At 42.1% G+C, this 26292-nt stretch overlaps 1 protein-coding gene across 5 annotated transcripts in view; it reads left to right on the plus strand.

Annotated features, from left to right (window-relative positions):
* LOC130912993 (mitochondrial import receptor subunit TOM70-like) overlaps nt 1–26292 on the plus strand; it is an 87967-nt gene that overhangs the window by 36047 nt on the left and 25628 nt on the right. For 3 of the 5 annotated variants that reach the window (XM_057831222.1, XM_057831223.1, XM_057831221.1), the window contains 5 exons: nt 12622–12795; nt 16258–16384; nt 16450–16556; nt 16629–16777; nt 23554–23773. In XM_057831222.1, coding sequence (XP_057687205.1) covers nt 16258–16384; nt 16450–16556; nt 16629–16777; nt 23554–23773 — 603 coding nt within the window. In that variant the 5' untranslated portion in view covers nt 12622–12795. Of the gene's footprint in view, nt 1–3204; nt 3430–12621; nt 12796–16257; nt 16385–16449; nt 16557–16628; nt 16778–23553; nt 23774–26292 lie in introns of those variants that run through there. The other 2 variants (XM_057831220.1, XM_057831219.1) reach the window with 2 other exon arrangements.

Here is a 26292-nt window from a genome sequence, read left to right on the forward strand (position 1 = left end):
TCAGAGCCTTTGTTGTCTTTTATCCAGGTTTCCGAGATAGCAATGACATCAAACTGCTTATCGAAGCTTTTGTAAATAATCCTTGATATGTTGAAGTGTTCAAAGTGGAGGGTGCTCCGGGAGTACGGGGTACCGAGCCCCTTGGTAAGGGCTGTTTGGTCCCTGTACGACCGGTGTCAAGAGTCTGGTCCGCATTGCCGGCAGTAAGTTGAATTCGTTCCCAGTGAGGATTGGACTCCGCCAAGGCTGCCCTTTGTCACCGATTCTGTTCATAATTTTTATGGACAGAATTTCTAGGCGCAGCCGAAGCGTTGAGGGTTTCCGGTTTGGTGGCCTCAGCATTGCATCTCTGCTTTTTGCAGATGATGTGGTGCTGTTGGCTTCATCAAGCCATGACCTCCAACTCTCACTGGGGTGGTTCGCAGCCGAGTGTGAAGCGGTTGGGATGAAGATCAGCACCTCCAAATCCGAGACCATGGTCCTCAGCCGGAAAAGGGTGGCATGCCCTCTCCGGGTCGGGGATGAGATCCTGCCCCAAGTGGAGGAGTTCAGGTATCTTGGGGTCTTGTTCACGAGTGAGGGTAGGAGGGAGCGGGACATTGACAGGCGGATCGGTGCAGCGTCTGCAGTGATGCGGACTCTGCACCGGTCCGTTGCGGTGAAGAAGGAGCTGAGCCAAAAGGCGAAGCTCTCGATTTACCGGTCGATCTACGTTCCTACCCTCACCTATGGTCACGAGCTGTGGGTCGTGACCGAAAGAACAAGATCCCAGATACAAGCGGCCGAAATGAGTTTCCTCCGCAGGGTGTCCGGGCTCTCTCTTAGAGATAGGGTGAGAAGCTCGGTCATCCGGGAGGGGCTTGGTGTCGAACCGCTACTCCTCCGCGTTGAGAGGAGCCAGTTGAGGTGGCTCGGGCATCTGGTTCGGATGCCTCCTGGACGCCTCCCTGGAGAGGTGTTCTGGGCATGTCCCACCGGCAGGAGGACCCGGGGTCGACCCAGGACACGCTGGAGACACTATGTCACTCGGCTGGCCTGGGAACGCCTTGGAATCCCGCCGGAGGAGCTGGCTGAAGTGGCTGGGGAGAGGGAAGTCTGGGCTTCCCTGCTAAAGCTGCTGCCCCCGCGACCCGACCCCGGACTAAGCGGAAGACAATGGATGGATGGATGTTCAAAGTTCTTGTACAGACTTCTGCCGTTGAAATGAATTAGTGAAAGCTTACCGTCCAATTCCATGGAATTGTTATACTGATATTCTGTGTAGTATTTGCAGTTTTCCGAGATGTTATTGTAGAAGTTGTAGTCCGGATCAAGATTTTCATTTAGGTCATCATGGCACTCATCAATCTGGTCATCCACTTTTGGTTGAAATGAGCACAAAATTTCAGATGTCATCATTAATTTTCGAATGGGGTCAGCTCCTCGAGGCGCTTTATGACTTAGGTTTTCATGTCTTGCGTCTTGATGAGGATTCTGCAATCCAAGGTCCAGGTGCCAGCAATTTTCCCAGCTTTCTTGAGTTGACGCGCTTTTGTTGCAATTTCAGCATTCTTGCGGGTAAGGTTGTCGTTTAAGAAGATGTTAAATCCTTTCAAGCAGTGGTCCTGTTTAAGTAGACCAATCTTGCTCTTGTGGGATGAGACCAGGAAGCAGTGCTGGATGTGTTGCGATTCCACGTTTATTCCATATTCTTGTAGCTTGGTAGCTTCATGTAGTGCGACTGTAGCGTCACCTGGGTCCGACTCTCGCTGGGTGTCTTTAGTGGTATGGCCATATGAGCTGGTCTTCAGCTGTAACCCAGAGATGACGAGATCATTCACGCGTCTGCCCTGGTCGAGCTTGTCCACTAGAAACTCCAGTCTTTTGATGCGGACATCTCTTTCTTCCACCGCCTGCTTGAGTTTCTCGTTTTCAGCCCGCAGCAGCTGGAGCTCTTTCAAGATTTCTTGATTTCTCCTTTGATTTTCTTGATCTTGCCTTCGGATCAGTTCGGTCAAGGTGACCTCCAAGTTCTGAATGGATGATTTTATTTCATCCAAGTCGTCAGATTTTTCGGAGCCATACTGGGAGTCAGAGATTTCAGGCTGGCCCTGAGCGCTTATCAGCTTTTCTAAGTTGCTCGGGGGAAAGTACAGGAGGATGCGTCCTCACTCAACAAAAGCTGGAACAAGAATGTCACCTGCATGTCCATATTGTTCAGTTATGGATGTGTTCGAAGTCAATAAAATCAAATCAACTTTTATTTGTTTAGACCAAATCCCAACAACAGTTATCTTAAGGAGAAAACAAAACATGTTTTAAGGGAGAGTAGCCCTTCACTGGATTAAGCTCTTCAGGACAAAATGTCTTTTCTGATTCCGCGCAAAATGTAATGAAGTACAATTTAAGATCCTAAATGCAATTTATCCCACTAACAACTTTTGGAGACTCAAATTTAATTTTCAGACAAATTGTTGTGTGTTTTGTGAAAATGAGATTGAGGATATTGACCATGTTTTTTCAATGTGTACTAGTGCAATTGTTCTGGAAGGACATGCGGAGCAGGCTTCAGTCCAAACAAATTGATCTTTCAACGTGGACACTGGAGTCTATCAAGTTTGGTGTGTCCGGCAAAAATAGAGACTTGGTTTATGTTATTAATGTGATTGTAAAACTTGGAAAATTCTTCATTCACAAATGCAGGTACTTGAAAACAAAACCTTGTTTTGAACATTGGATAAATGAGTTTCTTCTATGGTATAGATCTCTGGAGTTGATCAATCAGCAAAAAGCTCTCAATTTGGGATCATTGTTTGAGAAAGTTAATATTTTTTGTAAAGCCCTGTGATCAAGTGTGTGTGTATGTTGTGTGGTGTCGTGTGGGTGTATGAATACAAACATGGCAAACAAGTAGGAATTCATATATTACGATGGAGTGTTATTTGTGGTTTTCTTGTAAGGATGTTGCAAATGTGTAAGCCCGTTTTCGTTTGCAAAATTGTATGTTTTAATGAAAAAAAAACAAGATTCGTAGTCGAAAAGAGTTGTATTTACATACCCACAAAAAATCCGACGTCAGAATTTTGTGTTTACAGATACAAAGGCGTAATTATGAACACGAATCCGTAAATATGAGTATGAATATTTATATAAGAACACGAATATTTTATATATGAGAACAAATCTTTTTGTCCCATATCTACCTCCATATACCATCAGCTCATATCCCAGAGTTCCTCACGGCGTACGCTGCACACGCGATAAAGAAGACGACTGGCCCAGTACTGCTGACTAGCTACCCAGCTAGCTGCACTAGGGTTAATCATCATGACTGCCTCCAAGCCAGTCGAGCCGCAGTGGGGCACCGGCATCCCCCGTTGGCAGCTAGCTCTGCTGGTCGGCGCGCCCATAGTGCTCGGGGTGGGAGCCGTGTATCTATGGAATCGCATGGTAGGACTGATGCTACATGTTTTGTCTGATTTTGCATGACTTTGATGTTGCCTTTATATTTTAAAGAAACAATAGTTCACAGTGGCCTGGTTTGGTTCCTTTTTTCAGGACCCCTTGAATTTCATGTCCAGACTGTTGTTTTCGTCAGTGACCAATTATAAATCAACATTTTGGAACCAAAAAGACAAAAACAGCCCAAAAAGTTTTGTCGAATTTGTAATATTGATGTACTATTGACAACCAAACATGGTCAATGAACCGTTTTGAACCTTCATGATATTTAATCAACATGTTAGGATGAACATTCAACGCAAAAAAAAATTTGAATAGATAGTTTTATGTTTGATGATTCAACGTAAACTGCAGGTATAGTCATAGGCATTTTTGGCCTTTAGACTTGTACATGTTCTGGTCAAAATAGTGAAAAAAATACAGTGCCTTGCAAAAGTATTCGGCCCCCTTGAATCTTGCAACCTTTCTCCACATTTCAGGCTTCAAACATAAAGATATGAAATTTATTTTTTTTGTCAAGAATCAACAAGTGGGACACAATCGTGAAGTGGAACAACATGTATTGGATAATTTAAACTTTTTTAACAAATAAAAAACTGAAAAGTGGGGCGTGCAATATTATTCGGCCCCTTTACTTTCAGTGCAGCAAACTCACTCCAGAAGTTCAGTGAGGATCTCTGAATGATCCAATGTTGTCCTAAATGACCGATGATGATAAATAGAATCCACCTGTGTGTAATCAAGTCTCCGTATAAATGCACCTGCTCTGTGATAGTCTCAGGGTTCTGTTTAAAGTGCAGAGAGCATTATGAAAACCAAGGCACACACCACGCAGGTCCGAGATACTGTTGTGGAGAAGTTTAAAGTCGGATTTGGATACAAAAAGATTTCCCAAGCTTTAAACATCTCAAGGAGCACTGTGCAAGCCATCATACTGAAATGGAAGGAACATCAGACCACTGCAAATCTACCAAGACCCGGCCGTCTTTCCAAACTTTCTTCTCAAACAAGGAGAAAACTGATCAGAGATGCAGCCAAGAGGCCCATGATCACTGTGGATGAACTGCAGAGATCTACAGCTGAGGCGGGAGAGTCTGTCCATAGGACAACAATCAGTCGTATACTGCACAAATCTGGCCTTTATGGAAGAGTGGCAAGAAGTAAGCCATTTCTCAAAGATATCCATAAAAAGTCTCGTTTAAAGTTTGCTACAAGCCACCTGGGAGACACACCAAACATGTGGAAGAAGGTGCTCTGGTAAGATGAAACCAAAATTGAACTTTTTGGCCACAATGCAAAACGATATGTTTGGCGTAAAAGCAACACAGCTCATCACCCTGAACACACCATCCCCACTGTCAAACATGGTGGTGGCAGCATCATGGTTTGGGCCTGCTTTTCTTCAGCAGGGACAGGGAAGATGGTTAAAATTGACGGGAAGATGGATTCTGGAAGAAAACCTGTTGGTATCGGCACAAGACCTGAGACTGGGACGGAGATTTATCTTCCAACAGGACAATGATCCAAAACATAAAGCCAAATTTACAATGGAATGGTTCAAAAATAAACCTATCCAGGTGTTAGAATGGCCAAGTCAAAGTCCAGACCTGAATCCAATCGAGAATCTGTAGAAAGAGCTGAAGACTGCTGTTCACAAAAACTCTCCATCCAACCTCAGTGAGCTCGAGCTGTTTTGCAAGGAAGAATGGGCAAGAATGTCAGTCTCTCGATGTGCAAAACTGATAGAAACATACCCCAAGCGACTTGCAGCTGTAATTGGAGCAAAAGGTGGCGCTACAAAGTATTAACGCAAGGGGGCCGAATAATATTGCACGCCCCACTTTTCAGTTTTTTATTTGTTAAAAAAGTTTAAATTATCCAATAAATTTTGTTCCACTTCACGATTGTGTCCCACTTGTTGTTGATTCTTGACTAAAATTTTATATCTTTATGTTTGAAGCCTGAAATGTGGCGAAAGGTTGCAAGGTTAAAGGGGGCCGAATACTTTTGCAAGCCACTGTATATTCAGTTGGACTCGCAATGTTATCCAATGGTGCTAAAAAACTATTTACATCCTAAACATATACCCCTTTCCCACTGGCCAAAAAACCCATGTCAACCCACTAACAATCGGCTTTTGGTGGCAGTGGGAAAGGTTCAGCGACCCGCCTCGACCCGTGTCAATCAACCCGCCAAGCGACCTGCGTTAAAATCACCTCGGCTCTGATCGTCATGCAGTGTGAAAGTAAAACCTTGAGTCAACAGTCAACACCCTGATCTACGTGGTGACGTAGGCTCTTACGTGATTCGTCGTAACAACGTGCCAGTCGCCTCCCATTTAACACGCACCACAACCGTAGTAACCAAAATTCACGTCGCCTACGTTGCCTCAGCGCAAGCAAAGTGTTGATCCTTTGCTGCATTTCGACCATTTTGAGGGCCGTAAAAAGCATAAAAACAGAACACAAACGGAAAGGAGGCTTCAATGTTGCTCTGCATTGTTTACTTCCTTGAACTGAATGAATTCGGTCGCACTTGTCGACGCGCATCTTACCGTGGTGACGTCACATAACCTTACGCACGACTGAGGAGGGGTGGGGGGTTAGACATTTTTTGTCAATGGGAAAGGTGCCAAATGCCAATTGCTAGTGGGTTCCATCGGCTTGGAAAAAACACGCCTTGACCCACTAGTTTCAGTGGGAAAGGGGCAATACATGTGCAACACGGAAATGGCGTAAATTAATGCTTAAAGACACGGCGAAGTCGTTAAGTGAGAGAGCTGCGTACAGGTTTTGTGTGCACCTAACATGGCAAACGTAAGCTAGTATTTCTTTAAAGAAAGTTTGTAGTGTGTACTTTGGAATCGCTGCATTCGCGGTCATTTTTAACGTAACGCGCATGCCAAATGTGTCAGAACACTGGCAATGTGCGGCAGAAAAATACAGCAAATATAAAATAACATTTGTTTTTAGCCACGTCGTGTTAAGTGCAGGGAAAAAATACAACTCACCCGCTGAATCAGTGGGAGGCCTGAGTTTGTTTCGTTGAGACGAGATGGTCCCGTGATGGGAGAGTGAGAGAAGCTAGCATCACAAATATACAATGTTGGAAATTGTAGCACAGTTTTCAGTGCGCTCCTAGCGATGTCAGGATATTCCGAAATGACTTTAATCCAGAACTTTGGTAGAGTTGTTGTCTTTCATATTCCTGTTGCACAGACATGCTCGAATCACTCGGTTTATTCACAGACGGGTCACGAATCCACTCTTTCGCAGTTCGTGGGTCTTTAGTGATTGGGAGGTAGCATAAATTTTGTTTTCTTCGAGGTTGTAGGCACATCTTCTGGCTTGTCAGGTTCCCTTTTCCCAGTAAAAATTCTGTCCAAAAATGTCTGTTTTTCAGTCATTCTAGTGTGGGGGCTAATTATTTCCGGGAAGAAATGTGATTGGCGACGACCTACGTCATACGTTATTATCGAGGCCAAGCGCACATAGATATACAAAACAAGATTTAGTGCTACCAGCCCAATCAATGCATTTCTATGACGACCTCCTATCCTGTAGTTGTATATCTAGAGTGGACAGGGATATTGGTGTGTTAAGCAGCACAGGCCAAAGTCAATTGGCCAGAATGCAGTCGTCAATAAATTATTTATCATTTCTACGTGGTCCGGTACCAAATGCGCCACGGACCGGTAGGGATGGGAATCGAAATCCGATTCCAATTCGGAACCGGTTCAGAGTGTTTCGAGGCCTCGACATCACAATGAAAAAGCCTTAACAATCCCTTTAACGATTCCTAAAGACGCGTATTGCGTCGTGACGTGTCTTGTTGTCCAGACGCATCAAACTAGCATGGCGCCAAGAACCACTCGCTCCAAAATTTGACTACACTTCACCAGGAAAGTGTGAAAATGAAAGGTTACGACGGGTAAGCACGAGCATTGCAGCCATAAACAGAACAATGACAGCACGTAGGTTCAAACGCTCGAAAGTGTGTCTTCACTTCACGAGAAAAAATTACAACAAAGCGACTTGCAGTCATTGCAAGGTGGAGGTAACTGCATCGGGAGGGAATACGACTGCGCTGTCCTCACAGAGAGGCTAAAGCTCAGTTCTGGCTATACAGCTAGCTAAACTCCCAAATGACGATGTTGGTATAATTTGCTGACTTTATTCAACCATCACTTGAAGAGTGAAACTAAGAATAGAAATGAAACAAATCAATTTCGTCCCCAATAACAAACAGGTTTGCATCAACGTAAATCAGCGATGATTAGCTGCTAATAACAGTATGGCTAGCATTCGTTCGCTAGCATTAGCACATCGTTCAAACCACTACACAACTGGATTTAAGTGTCCGAAAACTAAGAATAGAAATGAAACAAATCAATTTCGTCCCCAATAACAAACAGGTTTGCATCAACGTAAATCAGCGATGATTAGCTGCTAATAACAGTATGGTTAGCATTCGTTCGCTAGCATTAGCACATCGTTCAAACCACTACACAACTGGATTTAAGTGTCCGATCGTGAGTGGAAACACAACAACAACAACACAAAAGATGATACATACAGGCGTTGCCTCTGTAGATATTAACATTAACAAAGAACGTAGGCTCGTTGAAGTGTTTCCCCTCTCTCACTTCGCTCGCTCACTCGCTTGGATGCGGCATTTCTTCGGGTGCCCAAACTGCGGCCCGCGGCCCAAATACGGCCCGCCTCCACATTTGGTCCGGCCATTTTGATTTTTTTTTTCTTTCTCAATCGTGTTATTTATTTCCTGGCCTTTTTCCTTGAAGAATTCAGAGAGGGTTATTTGGTTATTATCTATTTAATTAATAGTGTTTTTATTATTAATAATTATTATTATATTTTTATTTTTATTTTATTTACTTTCATTTCGTGAAGAATCCAGAAAGGGTTATTTGATTGTGGCTTTCTGAAAAACAATAATTTTTTACATTTATGCACTTCTGCAATCGTCACACTTTTTCTGTTACAAACTGACCCCAGCCCCTCATCAGAGAAGGGAAAAGTTATGTGGCCCTCACTGGAAAAAGTTTGGGGACCCCTGCTTTAACACATATTGCCAAAGGCAGAACAACAACCTATCTGCCAATATATACCAATATTTTTTATTTCTATTAGATAAATGTTTCAGTAAAATGTTACACATTCTTGTGTGTTTGCCACTTATTGCCACAGTTAACATTGAGGCTTTGGGCCTCTTTTGATTTCGTTGTGAGTTTGTAAGGTTGTGAGTTCTGATTAAACAAACTCGATGCCAATCAAAACGTTTGTTCTTCTATTCCCCCAAATTAGAATTGATAAGAGAATCGATAAAGAATCGAATCGTTAAGCAATATCGATAATGGAATCGGAATCGTAAAAATCCTATCAATTCCCATCCCTACAGACCGGTACCGGTCCGCGGCCCGGTCGTTGGGCACCCCTGGTGTAAAGGAAAGAATGAATGGGGCCATGTATCAAGAGATTTTGAGTGAAAATCTCCTTCCATCAGCAAGGGCATTGAAGATGAGACGTGGCTGGGCCTTTCAGCATGACAATGATCCCAAACACACAGCCAGGGCAACAAAGGAGTGGCTTCGTAAGAAGCATTTCAAGGTCCTGGAGTGGCCGAGCCAGTCTCCAGATCTCAACCCCATAAAAATTCTGTGGAGGGAGTTGAAAGTACGTGTTGTCCAACGACAGCCCCAAAACATCACTGCTCTAGAGGAGATCTGCATGGAGGAATAGGCCAAAATGCCAGCAACAGTGTGTGAAAAGCTTGCGAAGAGTTACAGAAAACGTTTGGCCTCCGTTATTGCCAACAAAGGGTACATTACAAAGCATTGAGATGAACTTTTGGGTATTGACCAAATACTCCACCATGATTTGCAAATAAATTCTTTAAAAATCAAACAATGTGATTTTCTGTTTTTTTTCCCACATTCTGTCTCTCATGGTTGAGGTTTACCCATGTTGCCAATTAAAGGCCTCTCTAATATTTTCAAGTGGGTTAACTTGCACAATTACTGGTTGACTAAATACTTATTTGACCCACTGTAATATCCAATTACCAAAAGAGACATGGACCGAAAAGCTTAGAACAATCAGACAGGGGAACTTTAGCAATGTCTTCAACCGAATCAGTGCCGAGCATCTCGCTGACTAGAGCTGGGAATCTTTGGGCACCTAATGATTCGATTACGATTACGATTCAGAGGCTCCGATTCGATTATAAAACGATTATTGATGCACCCCCACCCTCCGTTTTTTTTTTTTTTTTTTTTTTTTAATTAAATGTTTTGTACATTAGTTCCAAAATTGTTCAAAAATCCTCTCAGGCTAAACCAAACTACTATTTCAGGATCAAGTTAACATATAGCAGTAAACAAATATACAAAAATAACAGTAAATAAAAAACTCCAGTCCCCATTCTGTAACAGCAGCTTTAAACTACATTCAATTAATTTAATGTTGTGAATCAACCGTTAAAGTTGTTAAAATTGCTCCCGTTATTCCACAATTTCCCTTTTGTCTACTTTGGACATGTGAAAGTTTTAAAACTATTTTAAAGATAGATTCAAGTCAATATTTTACCGATTTAGGAGTATTTTAGCTAAAAAGTTAATTCGGTTTGCTTGGAAGGTTCGCTACAACAGCCTTGCAGGGAAGTGTACTGCTTTAAGATGGCATCCGTTTACTAACGCCCGCATCTAGCTTTTTGTAGATGTGCTGCCAACGCTACCAAATCTCTAATGCATCTCGTCCTATATAATTGATATCTACCGTAACATTATGTGGATGACGTACTTTGTAGCAGCTTTTCGGCAGCAGTCAGGTATGTTGTTGTGTTTTTTAATCTCGTGGCATGAGTTGAGCTGGAGCCGTGAGTTGAGCATTGGCATTACCTGAGGGGCCGGGTAATGACAAGCATGATGTTTAGCTACTCTCGCTGCGTTCTTCCTCATTGCGCCCCGAAGAACGCGCGGCGCGCTGAGTGTGTTGTACTTCCGCTTTACTTTGCATATTTCAATAATCGGAATTTGGATGTTTGTGAATCGTTCTCGAATCTTCCGCGGCCGAATCGCAAATATAAGAATCGGAAATTTTGCACACCTCTATCGCTGACAGTGGCTTTGCAGACAGGTAGTATTAATCTACCTGCCACAGTGGGTCTTTTTGGATTCAGCAACAAGCTAACTGGCTTTTAGGGCTCTGTCACTTACCTTTGTAGTTTTTCTCAAAAAAAGTTTTTTTCTGCCTGTTTCTCTGCGTTTTCACGAAGGCGAACAAAACAGTCCATAGTTTGAACTGACGGGTGTTTCGTTTGGAGATGACGTTTAAGCTTGCTTGGTACAATGGCGCTGTTGCATAGCTGCTGTTGTCACGTTCAAGGACTGCTCGGATTTCTATCAATCGACTACCTTGCTGTCCTTGACAATAGGAGTGGGAACCTCAAGGCACCTCACGATACGATACGATTCGCGATACAAGGCTCACGATAACGATTATCTCACGATATCGCGATACAGAAAATGTCGATATATTGGTCAGAAATTTGATACATGATATTCTACGATACAACTGTTGAAACGAAAAAAACATATTTCAAAATAGAAAAAAAATACTGTTTAAGTCATTTATTAAACAGTGACACCTTTTCAGTGCAACATTGCTGTAAAATATAAATCTACTGATAATTGTGTACCTGCACATATAGAGGAAACAAACCACAACCACTGATATTTCTTGGCGAAATCATGATGAATGGCACCCTTAATTTCTTAAGTTTTAAATCTTTTGAAAATTTTTAACAGTGCTGTAAGCGTCAGTCAGCAGTTGAGCTTGGCGTGGGGCAATGATAAAATTGGTGGGTCTTTTCTTTGTATATGACCTTTGTTGTCAAAAGCATTGGTTTGAGCACTTCCACCATCTGCTTCAGCATTTGTGATGTCAGACTCAGTTACATTCTTCCTCACCTTAAAAACAACAAAATAAATAAAAAATATTAGCTACTCAATAGCTTTTGAGTTGAAATTCTGATTTTTTGTGTGTGTTGGAAGTATTGAGTGAATTAAAAAAAATATGAATTGAATGAATAGAAATTAAAAATGCAATAATTACCTGTTTTTAATATGTAGGACACATAAATTATTATGCACGTCACCTTATATATCTTGGAAGCTATTCAAACCGTTTTTATAGCTTATTGTGTCAAAATGGCAGTCATAACAGTTTGTGTAGTCAACTAGATGGAAAGTGGTTCTCAAATATGTAATCAAAATAATACATTTAAATGAAAAAATCAATTACTAGTACATTGCAAAACATTCTTACCTCAAGTGATGCTCCATAGAAATCCGGTGTCCAATTAGTCACTAGCTGCCAGTGAACCTTATTTTATTAGACAATTCTTGCATACAGCAAAGTCCTTGTTCACCTTACTTCCTTTATTGTTGGTGTAAAATCCAAAGTGTGTCCACATGTGTGATTTTCAGCAATATTTTTCTCACTTTTTCCTCCACCGTTCTCACGAAGCTTTTTTATTTTTTCAACCCACTTGGGACCGCTCTTCTTCTCTAGGCGACTTGTGCGCACTTTACCTTCACCGCCTCTGTTGAGCGCCCCTAGTGGACCGCCAAGGAATTGCTCAACGAACATTGAGCAGTTTACAGCATCCATACTCCATTGTATGGCCAATATGTCAAATAAAAGTATCGATGCTTGGCGGGAGCGTATCGATAACCGATCAGGTTGCAAAATATCGCGATATATCGCTGTATCGAGATATTGTCACACTCTTACTTGACAATGTGTTGGAATAAACCACAGGGGGAGGATTGACGGTCATCACATATGGATCAAATGGAAAGGACACTTTCGTATATCTCGACACTTGACGAGCCGAATCAAATGATGTAGACTTGCTGGGTCCACATTGTCGTAGACAGCAAGGTTGCTGATGGCTAGAAATCCGAGCAGTTCTTGAAGGTGACACGAGTAATACCTCGCTCATCTGCACACGACCGATAACCTCCTGCCTACTCCTTCCTCCCTACTGCAACTCCGCCTGACCTCGTAATAAAAAAAAAAAAAAAGTGATATTGGATAATTTCTCACGGCACACCAGTCGAAAAACACTGGCCTAATTGACAGCTTTCTCACCTTTTAGAGTCCTTCATATCGTGCCCGAGCTGCAAATAAAAAAGGCAACAAATACTTTAAGGCGGCCAAGTACGAGAACGCCATCCAGTGTTTCACAGAAGCCATTGCACTCTGCCCCACTGAACAGAAGAGTGACCTGTCGGCGTTCTATCACGACCGAGCGACGGCGTATGAGCAGCAGGTTGGCACTTACTCTACTACAGTGCCTTGCAAAAGTATTCGGCCCCCTTGAACCTTGATACCTTTTGCCACATTTCAGGCTTCAAACATAAAGATATAAAAAAAATTGTCAAGAATCAACAAGTGGGACACAATCGTGAAGTGGAACAAAATTTATTGGATAATTTAAACTTTTTTAACAAATAAAAAACTGAAAAGTGGGGCGTGCAATATTATTCGGCCCCCTTGCGTTAATACTTTGTAGCGCCACCTTTTGCTCCAATTACAGCTGCAAGTCGCTTGGGGTATGTTTCTATCAGTTTTGCACATCGAGAGACTGACATTCTTGCCCATTCTTCCTTGCAAAACAGCTCGAGCTCAGTGAGGTTGGATGGAGAGTGTTTGTGAACAGCAGTCTTCAGCTCTTTCCACAGATTCTCAATTGGAATCAGGTCTGGACTTTGACTTGGCCATTCTAACACCTGGATACATTTATTTTTGAACCATTCCATTGTAGATTTGGCTTTATGTTTTAGATCATTGTCCTGTTGGAAGATAAATCTCCGTCCCAGTCTCAGGTCTTGTGCAGATACCAACAGGTTTTCTTCCAGAATGTTCCTGTATTTGGCTGCATCCATCTTCCCGTCAATTTTAACCATCTTCCCCAGGGGTCAGCAACCTTTTTGGTGTGGCGTGCCACTTTCAAATTTTCTTGTCAATCAGTGTGCCACACCAAGATTAATGACGCACATCCGAATTTTTATATCCAACAGAGCTGTAATTTTACTCCAAAGAAAACAACATGAACATACGTTGAAATCTTACAACTACCATTCTTCTTTATTAAATAACTAAAAAATAAAAGTATATTGTAGAAAATATCAAAACTTGAGCATCATCTTATGTAAACATATCACACACACACACAACCCAGCAAGAAAAGGGGAAAGAGCGTGATTCTCAGTGCAGGTCTCTCACAGTACAGAGCGGGCTGTTTTAACCTTCAAAGTCAGGCGACTACTTTGTCTTTTTCACTAACAGTAAATTCCGTGCACAATTTTAGATTTTATATAACAAATACAAAATATGCCTACCTTAATGTGATCCCTGGCCCTGTTTTCCATGAATTTCATGTTTTGTCTCGTAGTTGCGTTTGACACTTGTTGTGCGACACACACACAACGCTCCCGAGGCATAATGCACAGAGCAAGCGGAAGTAACCAGCCAACCAGTTGTTACCGGCACCCCCAAGGGGCCGCTGTCCCCTACAGTATGACCAGCTTACTAGTTAAGCGTAAGAAAAAGAGAGGCAGGGAGCAAGGTGTTGAGAGAGAGTTATGCGAAGAGCGCCATGAAAAGTGGCTGTGTCCCATGCTGGTTTTAGTTTTGTTAATAAAAGTCTCCAGCAAAATACCATCCAACGTGTCACTGTGTTTTTATACACATCACCACCTCTCTGAAGTAAGCACCGGGCGAATCGACGACAACAAGCCACGTTAATCGCCTGTCCACTACACCCTCCGGTGCAGAGTTGCAATTACCAAAAAGTGCAATTGGTAACACAGTGTACTTCCGCCAGCTCTCTGATTGGTCGGCTTCGTGACATGTTAGTAGCGTGGGCTGAATTAAACGCGCAGAGAAAAAAAATCCGACAAGCGCAGAAGTCGAGAAATTGGGGAAGAGCTGGAGGTGTGCCCAAAATCCATTATTGCTCGCATATAACGCCACAGGCAGAGTGGGTGAGAGGGGCGGTCCCGTAAAGCCCCTAAATAACAGGGCGCGCAACTGAAAATGCCTTAATTTCCAGTAAAAAGGCACATTGTAAATGGGCTCGCTTCCGCTATCCAAACAGCTAAACATGAAAAGGTTCACACTCCGGATGTTTTCAGTAATCCTTTATGTGTCTCTTTTCTTTTTTATGAAACTAAAACAATGAAAAAATACATGCAATCAGCAACAATGCTGCAAATAACAAAAATGCCTTCCATATATGCAAACACAATTAGCCTGTATTCAGTAGTTCTTAATTAGAAATATCAAACACATTTCCCCTCAAACATGCAACCTAAAGACAATATAAAGAGTGTAATTCTCAATTTGACAACAAAATACTCACAGACGTTTCTCTAAAGAACACAAATGCCACTCAAGTTGTGAGAGTGGAGCTGCCATGTAACACACTGAATCCCATTTGAAGAACTTCCTATTTGCATTTTCCTTCTACTGTTTTAGAACCAATAAATAAAACGGCCACAAGATGGGGCGCTTGAGCAAGTGATAAAGATACAACCGACAATAAACATAACACGCTTTTTTTTTTTTTTTTTTTTGCCATGCCCTCGCGTGTGACTGGTTAACCCTTCGCGTGCCAGTGGTGTCATAGGTTGCCGACCCCTGATCTTCCCTGTCCCTGCTGAAGAAAAGCAGGCCCAAACCATGATGCTGCCACCGCCATGTTTGTCAGTGGGGATGGTGTGTTCAGGGTGATGAGCTGTGTTGCTTTTACGCCAAACATATCGTTTTGCATTGTGGCCAAAAAGTTCAATTTTGGTTTCATCTGACCAGAGCACCTTCTTCCACATGTTTGGTGTGTCTCCCAGGTGGCTTATGGCAAACTTTAAACCAGACTTTTTATGGATATCTCTGAGAAATGGCTTTCTCCTTGCCACTCTTCCATAAAGGCCAGATTTGTGCAGTGTATGACTGATTGCTGTCCTATGGACAGACTCTCCCACCTCAGCTGTAGATCTCTGCAGTTCACCCAGAGTGATCATGGGCCTCTTGGCTGCATCTCTGATCAGTTTTCTCCTTGTTTGAGAAGAAAGTTTGGAAGGACGGCCGGGTCTTGGTAGATTTGCAGTGGTCTGATGCTCCTTCCATTTCAATATGATGGCTTGCACAGTGCTCCTTAAGATGTTTAAAGCTTGGGAAATCTTTTTGTATCCAAATCCGGCTTTAAACTTCTCCACAACAGTATCTCGGACCTGCCTGGTGTGTTCCTTGGTTTTCATAATGCTCTCTGCACTTTAAACAGAACCCTGAGACTATCACAGAGCAGGTGCATTTATACGGAGACTTGATTACACACAGGTGGATTCTATTTATTATCATCGGTCATTTAGGACAACATTGGATCATTCAGAGATCCTCACTGAACTTCTGGAGTGAGTTTGCTGCACTGAAAGTAAAGGGGGCGGAATAATATTGCACCCCCCACTTTTCAGTTTTTTCTTTGTTAAAAAAGTTTAAATTATCCAATAAATGTTGTTCCACTTCACGATTGTGTCCCACTTGTTGTTGATTCTTGACAAAAAAATTAAATTTCATATCTTTATGTTTGAAGCCTGAAATGTGGCGAAAGGTTGCAAGATTCAAGGGGGCCGAATACTTTTGCAAGGCACTGTACATTAGCAAAGAGTGCTTTGGTGTGTCTCTGCTGCATATGGGAGAATTTTCTGTTACCAATGGTTGCCTTTTACTATAGATGAAATGGACTGAGGTGGTGCAAGACTGCTCACAGGCAATAACGCACGACCCACGTTACATAAAAGCTTTCTTGAAGAGAGCCAAAGCTCATGAGAAACTGGACAATAAGAAAAAATGCCTGGAAGGTGAGTAAAACTAGTCAAACATTGATCGAGCCCGACATTAATGGTTGTTGCGTTACTTCTGTCAGATATCTCCGCTGTGTCTATACTGGAGGACTACCAGAACCAGGAGAGCAGGAAGCTGGCAGAAAATATGCTCCTCCAGATAGGATATGAGGCTATAGACAAACACGAGGTGCGTACTTTTGCTATTAACGTCCAAGTTGTTCTACAAAAAAAAAAAGTAAAATCTTTCTTTGGGTTCTAGAACCGAGGGTGGACGATGCCTTCTCCTCAGTTCATCAAATCCTACTTTGGTTCTTTCACCGATGACATCATCTCGCAGCCGCTGCAGAAGGGCGAGCAGAAAGATGAAGACAAGGACAATGAGGGCGAGGCCTCCGAGGTCACAGCTAGGTGAGAATATTTTGCCACCATGGTTAATGGAGGTAGGAATCTTGGGGCACCAAACGATTCGATTACGATTCAGAGGCTACGATTATATTATAAATCGATTATTGATGCAAACCCCACCCCTCCAATAGCCACTCCCCCCACAGCAATTAGCTGCTTTTAATGTTTGGTATATTAGTTACAAAGTTGTACAAAAATCCTCTCAGGCTTAAAGGGCAGCTGAAGAGCTTTCCGGATTTTGGTGTAATTTTACGAATACAAACTTTGGAAGAGTTCGTCAAAACAACCATGTCATTATTAACGCGTAACTGCGAAGATAATTTGCAGGTTTTTTTTTTTTTTTTTTAATAGTTTTTTTGCACTCCGTTCAATGTTCCTTCTCAAACCCGGAAGTGTGACTGACGTAAGCAACAGAAGACTATCCACAGCTAGCATAGCAGCAACAACGATATCAGGGATATTTCCACCAAAGGTAACCATTCAGGATCGCTCTTTCATGACTCTATCGATGGCAAAGGCTCCCAGGAAAGATGATCTACAATTAATCACATACGTGTTTGAACCTGAGGCGTCAGATGACGACGATTTACTTGATGCAGCAGACGTCGTCATGACGCCAATTGACAGCTCGACACTTCACGAACAGGAGAGTGAATGGTAAGCCTTAAGTCCAGCATCGTGATTTTTCTATTTCAGAGAATGTGATTTAGGGCTGCAGCTATCGAATATTTTAGTAATCAAGTAATCGACTGAAAATTCTATCGATTAATCGAGTAATCGGATAAAACTAATATATTTTTAGGTGAAGAGCAATTATAAATATACATGAGAAAACAAGACATTTAATCTAATCTTGATCCATTTTCAGTCAATCAGTGTCTTTATTTTCTATGTATATTGTTGAAAACAGCCAACAATTGCATCTCAGATGCAACTAGAATAAAAAAAGACTAATTCACTGCTTTCACTCAAAAAACTTTTAGATTAAAAAAAAAAAAAAATTATAAATATCTTAACTAAAAATGCCGTTACACTTGATAACACACATCACTTAAAAGTTAGCATTTTTTTCCCACGTGTTTCAATTGAATTTCTATTTGTGTCAAGCCATTTTTAAGTTCTAGTTACCGTATTTTTCGGACTACAAGTCGCACCTGAGTATAAGTCGCACCAGCCATAAAATGCCCAACGAAGAGGAAAAAAACATATATAAGTCGCACTAGAGTATAAGTCGCATTTTGGGGGGAAATTTACTTGATAAAATCCAACACATAGAGCAGATATGTCAACTTGAAAGGCAATTTAAAATAAAAATACAATCGAGAACAACATGCTGAATAAATGAACAGTATGATAATGTTACATGATGCATGAACAACAAAATGCGAACGTGGCCGGTATGTTAATGTGACATAGCTATTAAAGAGTTATAGCATAAAGAACATGCTAACAAGTTCACTCCAAAATACCAAAATAACATGTGAAATGATATAATAATGTGTTAATAATTTCACACATAAGTCGCTCCTGAGTATAAGTCGCACCCCCAGTCAAATTATGAAAAAAACTGCGACTTATAGTCCGAAAAATACGGTAAGTTTTAAGTTAGTCTAAACTGTAAGTCCTGATAGGATTTTGAGTTTTTGCTGTGTTCAAAATAAATGTATGATACAGGCTGTATTGGAGCACATTAGGGACCAATGCTACTTGGTGTTTTATCCAGCAATGACTACTGAGCTAAAATTGATAGTTAGCATTATTGAGTTTTTATTTGACACCCTCATCACTCCACAACGCTATGTTATGTTAAAGCCTGTATGTAAGACACGTTAGCCACGCATCGACAGTGGTCATAATAATAGAAACCTAGCCCTCCACAGGGCTAACGTTACGTGAGCTTGTGACAGTAACGTTAATCTTATTTATTAGCGCTTAGCGCTCTACTGCTTTAAGATGGCGGCCGTTTACGAACGCTGCCCAGACGCGGCCGAGTCTGTCATTTCGCATCTAGTTCAACATACATGTGATCTCTATGAGACGCATCAGACGCTACCTGCTACCAAATAGCATCGTGCGGGCAAGTATTTAGCAACGTCGGCGTCGTGTGTAGCGGCTGTCTGCTGCAGTAAGTTTTGTTGTTGTTGTTTTTTTGCTTCGTCCTCTACGCACGTAACATCAGCGCGTTGTCCCGCATTAAAAGTAGTCCGAGGAAAACGTGATGCTTAGAGCTGTCAAAATAAACGAATACTCGAGGTGAATAAAATTACTCGGATCAGTTTTTAAACTCGAGTTGCTCGAGTATTCGTTTCAGCTCTAAATTGTGATTACATGGTTGTATACACTCACCAGCTACTTTATTAGGTACACCATGCTAGTAACGGTTTGGACCCCCTTTTGCCTTCAGAACTGCCTCAGTTCTTCGTGGCATAGATTCAACAAGGTGCTGGAAGCATTCCTAAGAGAGTTTGGTCCATATTGACATGATGGCATCACACAGTTGGTGCAGATTTGTCGGTTGCACATCCATGATGCGAATCTCCCGTTCTACCAGATCCCAAAGACGCTCTATTGGATTGAGATCTGGTGACTGTGGAGGCCATTTGAGTACAGTGAACTCATCGTCATGTTCAAGAAATCAGTCTGAGATGATTCCGCCTTTATGACATGGCGCACTATCTTGCTGAAAGTAGCCATCAGAAGTTGGGTACATTGTGGTCATAAAGGGATGGACATGGTGAGTAACAATACTCAAGTAGGCTGCGGCGTTCCAACGATACTCAGTTGGTACCAAGGAGCCCAAAGAGTGCCAAGAAAATATTCCCCACACCATTACACCACCACCACCAGCCTGAACCGTTGATACAAGGCAGGATGGATCCATGCTTTCATGTTGTTGACGTCAAATTCTGACCCTACCATCCGAATGTCGCAGCAGAAATCGAGACTCATCAGATCAGGAAATGTTTTTCCAGTCTTCTATTTCCAATTTTGATGTGCTTGTGCAAATTGTAGCCTCAGTTTCCTGTTTTTAGCTGAAAGGAGTGGCACCCGGCGTGGTCTTCTGCTGCTGTAGCCCATCTGCCTCAAAGTTCGACGTACTGTGCGTTCAGAGATGCTCTTCTGCCTACCTTGGTTGTAACAGGTGGTTATTTGAGTGACTGTTGCCTTTCTATCAGCTCGAACTAGTCTGGCCATTCTCCTCTGACCTCTGGCATCAACAAGGCATTTCCGCCTACAGAACTGCTGCTCACTGGATATTTTTTCTTTTTTGGACCATTCTCTGTAAACCCTAGAGATGGTTGTGCGTGATAATCCCAGTAGATCAGCAGTTTCTGAAATACTCAGACCAGCCCTTCTGGCACCAACAATCATGCCACGTTCAAAGTCACTCAAATCACCTTTCTTCCCCATACTGATGCTCGGTTTGAACTGCAGGAGATTGTCTTAAACCATGTCTAACTTTGCGATAAAGTTCATTATTTTCTGTAATGTACTGATAAACAGTAGACTTTCATATATTTTAGATTCATTACACACAACTGAAGTAGTTCAAGCCTTTTATTATTTTAACATTGATGTTTTTCGCAAAAAAAAAAAATTAGCATATCATGAAAAGGTACTCTAAAGAAGCTATTAACCTAATCATCTGAATCAACAAATTAACTCAAAACACCTGCGAAAGATTCCTGAGGCTTTTAAAAACTCCCAGCTTGGTTCATTACTGAAGACCGCAATCATGGGCAAGACTGCCGACCTGACTGCTGTCCAAAAGGCCATCATTGAGTGAGAGGCTAAGACACAGAAAGAAATTTCTGAGCGAATAGGCTGTTCCGAGAGTGCTGTATCAAGGCAGCTCAGTGGGAAGTCTGTAGGAAGGAAAAAGTGTGGCAGGAAACGCTGCACAACCAGAAGAGGTGACCGCACCCTGAGAAAAATTGTGGAGAAGGGCCGTTTCCAGACCTTGGGGGACCTGCAGAAACAGTGGACTGAGTCTAGAGTAGAAACATCCAGAGCCACCGTGCACAGGCGTGTGCTGGAAATGGGCTACAGGTGCCACATTCCCCGGGTCAAGCCACTTTTGAACCTGAAACAGCGGCAGAAGCGCCTGACCTGTGCTACAGAGAAGCAACACTGGACTGTTGCTCAGTGGTCCAAAGTGCTTTTTTCAGATTAAAGCAAATTTTGCATGTCATTCGGAAATCAAGGTGCCAGAGTTTGGAGGAAGACTGGAGAGAAAGAAATGCCAACATGCCTGAAGTCCAGTGTCAAGTACCCACAGTCAGTGATGGTCTGGGGTGTCATGTCAGCTGCTGGTGTTGGTCTACTGTGTTTTATCAAGGGTGGGGTCAATGCAGCTCGCTATCAGGAGATTTTGGAGCACTTCATGCTTCCATCTGCTGAAAAGCTTTATGGAGATGAAGATTTCATTTATCAGCACAACCTGGCACCTGCTCACAGTGCCAAAACCACTGGTAAATGGTTTACTGACCATAGCATTCCTGTGCTCAATTGGCCCGCTAACTCTCCTGACCTGAATCCCATAGAGAATCTGGGGGATATTGTGAAGAGGAAGTTGAGAGACACCAGACCCAACACTGTGGATGAGCTTAAGGCCGCTATCGAAGCATCCTGGGCCTCCATAACACCTCAGCAGTGCCCCAGGCTGATTGCCTCCATGCCACGCCACATTGAAGCAGTCATTTCCGCAAAAGGATTCCCGACCAAGTATTGAGTGCATATCTGATATACAGCGCCTTGCAAAAGTATTCGGCCCCCTTGAATCTTGCAACCTTTCGCCACATTTCAGGCTTCAAACATAAAGATATGAATTTTTTTTTTTTTGTCAAGCATCAACAACAAGTGGGACACAATCGTGAAGTGGAACAACATTTATTGGATAATTTAACTTTTTTAACAAATAAAAAAATGAAAAGTGGGGCGTGCAATATTATTCGGCCCCCTTGCGTTAATACTTTGTAGCGCCACCTTTTGCTCCAATTACAGCTGCAAGTCGCTTGGGGTATGTTTCTATCAGTTTTGCACATCGAGAGACTGACATTCTTGCCCATTCTTCCTTGCAAAACAGCTCGAGCTCAGTGAGGTTGGATGGAGAGTGTTTGTGAACAGCAGTCTTCAGCTCTTTCCACAGATTCTCGATTGGATTCAGGTCTGGACTTTGACTTTGCCATTCTAACACCTGGATAGGTTTATTTTTGAACCATTCCATTGTAGATTTGGCTTTGTTTTGGATCATTGTCCTGTTGGAAGATAAATCTCCGTCCCAGTCTCAGGTCTTGTGCAGATACCAACAGGTTTTCTTCCAGAATGTTCCTGTATTTGGCTGCATCCATCTTCCCGTCAATTTTAACCATCTTCCCTGTCCCTGCTGAAGAAAAGCAGGCCCAAACCATGATGCTGCCACCACCATGTTTGACAGTGGGGATGGTGTGTTCAGGGTGATGAGCTGTGTTGCTTTTACGCCAAACATATCGTTTTGCATTGTGGCCAAAAAGTTCAATTTTGGTTTCATCTGACCAGAGCACCTTCTTCCACATGTTTGGTGTGTCTCCCAGGTGGCTTGTGGCAAACTTTGAACGAGACTTTTTATGGATATCTTTGAGAAATGACTTTCTTCTTGCCACTCTTCCATAAAGGCCAGATTTGTGCAGTGTACGACTGATTGTTGTCCTATGGACAGACTCTCCCACCTCAGCTGTAGATCTCTGCAGTTCATCCAGAGTGATCATGGGCCTCTTGGCTGCATCTCTGATCAGTTTTCTCCTTGTTTGAGAAGAAAGTTTGGAAGGACGGCCGGGTCTTGGTAGATTTGCAGTGGACTGATGCTCCTTCCATTTCAATATGATGGCTTGCACAGTGCTCCTTGAGATGTTTAAAGCTTGGGAAATCTTTTTGTATCCAAATCCGGCTTTAAACTTCTCCACAACAGTATCTCGGACCTACCTGGTGTGTTCCTTGGTTTTCAAAATGCTCTCTGCACTTTAAACAGAACCCTGAGACTATCACAGAGCAGGTGCATTTATACGGAGACTTGATTACACACAGGTGGATTCTATTTATCATCATTGGTCATTTAGGACAACATTGGATCATTCAGAGATCCTCACTGAACTTCTGGAGTGAGTTTGCTGCACTGAAAGTAAAGGGGCCGAATAATATTGCACGCCCCACTTTTCAGTTTTTTATTTTTTAAAAAAGTTTAAATTATCCAATAAATGTTGTTCCACTTCACGATTGTGTCCCACTTGTTGTTGATTCTTGACAAAAAAATTAAATTTCATATCTTTATGTTTGAAGCCTGAAATGTGGCGAAAGGTTGCAAGATTCAAGGGGGCCGAATACTTTTGCAAGGCACTGTAATTAATTGAAGGTTGACGATTTTTTGTATTGGTCCGATTAAATATGGTATGCAAATTTTTTGAGATAGGGATTTATGTTTTTTCTTGACTTTTTTTTGCCAAAATCATCAATATTTAAACAATAAAAGGCTTGAACTACTTCAGTTGTGTGTAATAAATCTAAAATAAATGAAAGTACAGTACATTACAGAAAATACTTTATCACAATATGCTAATTTTTTGAGAGGGACTATTAAATAATTGTTAAAAAAAATGAACGAGAGAAATGCGGCCCGACCCGACCGTAAATAATTGCACATTTTGGACCCGGCGGGTTCGGGCTCAAGATCTAAGCTCTAATAGGAACATAATTTCACATCAACTGAGGACACATCAATAATTACAAAACATTTCTCCCAACAGTCACCACCTGAGTTCGGGCTACCTGAAAGCCAAGCACTACATGGATGAGGAGGACTACGACAAAATCATCAGCGAATGCACTAAGGAGGTGGACTCGGAGGGCCGCTACATGGCTGAGGCGCTGCTCCTGCGCGCCACCTTTTACCTCTTGATTGGCAACACCGAGGCCGCTGAGCCCGACTTGGACCGCGTCATCAATATGCAGGAAGCCAACGTCAAGGTACATGTGCTAATAGCACCAGATCCCATGGATGGATGGATGGTTGTAATATCAGGAAACGTAAAGATAGTGAAATGTGCAGGGTTTGGAGTAAGCTGATAGTGAGATGTGCAGGGTTTGGAGTAAGCTGGGTTGCCGTCAGCTTTCACTATCGATGCCCTGATTATTATAGTAAATTCGGCACTACAGAGCGCACCTAGAGCTTCACTATCCAAAATTTGAAGATTTTAGAAAAAAATGCACCAGGCAATAAGCTGCAGGTGTCTGTGTTTTATTATGAGTTTTTTTTTTAAATTTAGAAATACAGTTCACTGAAAGATTTCAATGAACAAAAATAATCTCTATTATTCAAATTAAGTCATCACAATGTCAAGTGTCTTGTCATTCATATACAGCCAAATGTGGTCACAAGTCCTACTGTTTTTATCATAACCAGTCTGAAACCACAAAAGCACATAACTTAAAAACTTTTTTTTTTTTTTTTTAAATCGGTCGCTACAAATATGAAAAACAAAAACTTTACCTTTACTCCTTTGATTATCGCCATCAGTTGTCTTAAAATCTCCATAGTACAGTGCCTTGCAAAAGTATTCGGCCCCCTTGAATCTTGCAACCTTTCGCCACATTTCAAGCTTCAAACATAAAGATATGAAATTTCATTTTTTTGTCAAGAATCAACAACAAGTGGGACACAATCGTGAAGTGGAACAACATTTATTGGATAATTTAAACTTTTTTAACAAATAAAAAACTGAGGCCCCTTTACTTTCAGTGCAGCAAACTCACTCCAGAAACTCACTCCAGAAGTTCAGTGAGGATCTCTGAATGATCCAACGTTGTCCTAAATGATCGATGATGATAAATAGAATCCACCTGTGTGTAATCAAGTCTCCGTATAAATGCACCTGCTCTGTGATAGTCTCAGGGTTCTGTTTAAAGTGCAGAGAGCATTATGAAAACCAAGGAACACACCAGGCAGGTCCGAGATACTGTTGTGGACAAGTTTACGTCCATATCTACAGTGCCTTGCAAAAGTATTCGGCCCCCTTGAATCTTGCAACCTTTCGCCACATTTCAGGCTTCAAATATAAAGATATGAAATTTAATTTTTTTGTCAAGAATCAACAACAAGTGGGACACAATCGTGAAGTGGAACAACATTTATTGGATAATTTAAACTTTTTTAACAAATAAAAAACTGAAAAGTGGGGCGTGCAATATTATTCGGCCCCTTTACTTTCAGTGCAGCAAACTCACTCCAGAAGTTCAGTGAGGATCTCTGAATGATCCAATGTTGTCCTAAATGACCGATGATGATCAATAGAATCCACCTGTGTGTAATCAAGTCTCCGTATAAATGCACCTGCTCTGTGATAGTCTCAGGGTTCTGTTTAAAGTGCAGAGAGCATTATGAAAACCAAGGAACACACCAGGCAGGTCCGAGATACTGTTGTGGAGAAGTTTAAAGCCGGATTTGGATACAAAAAGATTTCCCAAGCTTTAAACATCTCAAGGAGCACTGTGCAAGCCATCATATTGAAATGGAAGGAGCATCAGACCACTGCAAATCTACCAAAGACCCGGCCGTCCTTCCAGACTTTGTTCTCAAACAAGGAGAAAACTGATCAGAGATGCAGCCAAGAGGCCCATGATAGCTCTGGATGAACTGCAGAGATCTACAGCTGAGGTGGGAGAGTCTGTCCATAGGACAACAATCAGTCGTACACTGCACAAATCTGGCCTTTATGGAAGAGTGGCAAGAAGAAAGCCATTTCTCAAAGATATCCATAAAAAGTCTCGTTTAAAGTTTGCCACAAGCCACCTGGGAGACACACCAAATATGTGGAAGAAGGTGCTCTGGTCAGATGAAACCAAAATTGAACTTTTTGGCCACAATGCAAAACGATATGTTTGGCGTAAAAGCAACACAGCTCATCACCCTGAACACACCATCCCCACTATCAAACATGGTGGTGGCAGCATCATGGTTTGGGCCTGCTTTTCTTCAGCAGGGACAGGGAAGATGGTTAAAGTTGACAGGAAGATGGATGCAGCCAAATACAGGAACATTCTGGAAGAAAACCTGTTGGTATCTGCACAAGACCTGAGACTGGGACGGAGATTTATCTTCCAACAGGACAATGATCCAAAACATAAAGCCAAATCTACAATGGAATGGTTCAAAAATAAACGTATCCAGGTGTTAGAATGGCCAAGTCAAAGTCCAGACCTGAATCCAATTGAGAATCTGTGGAAAGAGCTGAAGACTGCTGTTCACATACACTCTCCATCCAACCTCACTGAGCTCGAGCTGTTTTGCAAGGAAGAATGGGCAAGAATGTCAGTCTCTCGATGTGCAAAACTGATAGAAACATACCCCAAGCGAATTGCAGCTGTAATTGGAGCAAAAGGTGGCGCTATAAAGTATTAACGTAAGGGGGCCGAATAATATTGCACGCGCCACTTTTCAGTTTTTTATTTGTTAAAAAAGTTTAAATTATCCAATAAATTTTGTTCCA

Source organism: Corythoichthys intestinalis, chromosome 3 (assembly GCF_030265065.1).
Source record: "Corythoichthys intestinalis isolate RoL2023-P3 chromosome 3, ASM3026506v1, whole genome shotgun sequence".
Classification (NCBI taxonomy): Eukaryota; Metazoa; Chordata; class Actinopteri; order Syngnathiformes; family Syngnathidae; genus Corythoichthys; species Corythoichthys intestinalis.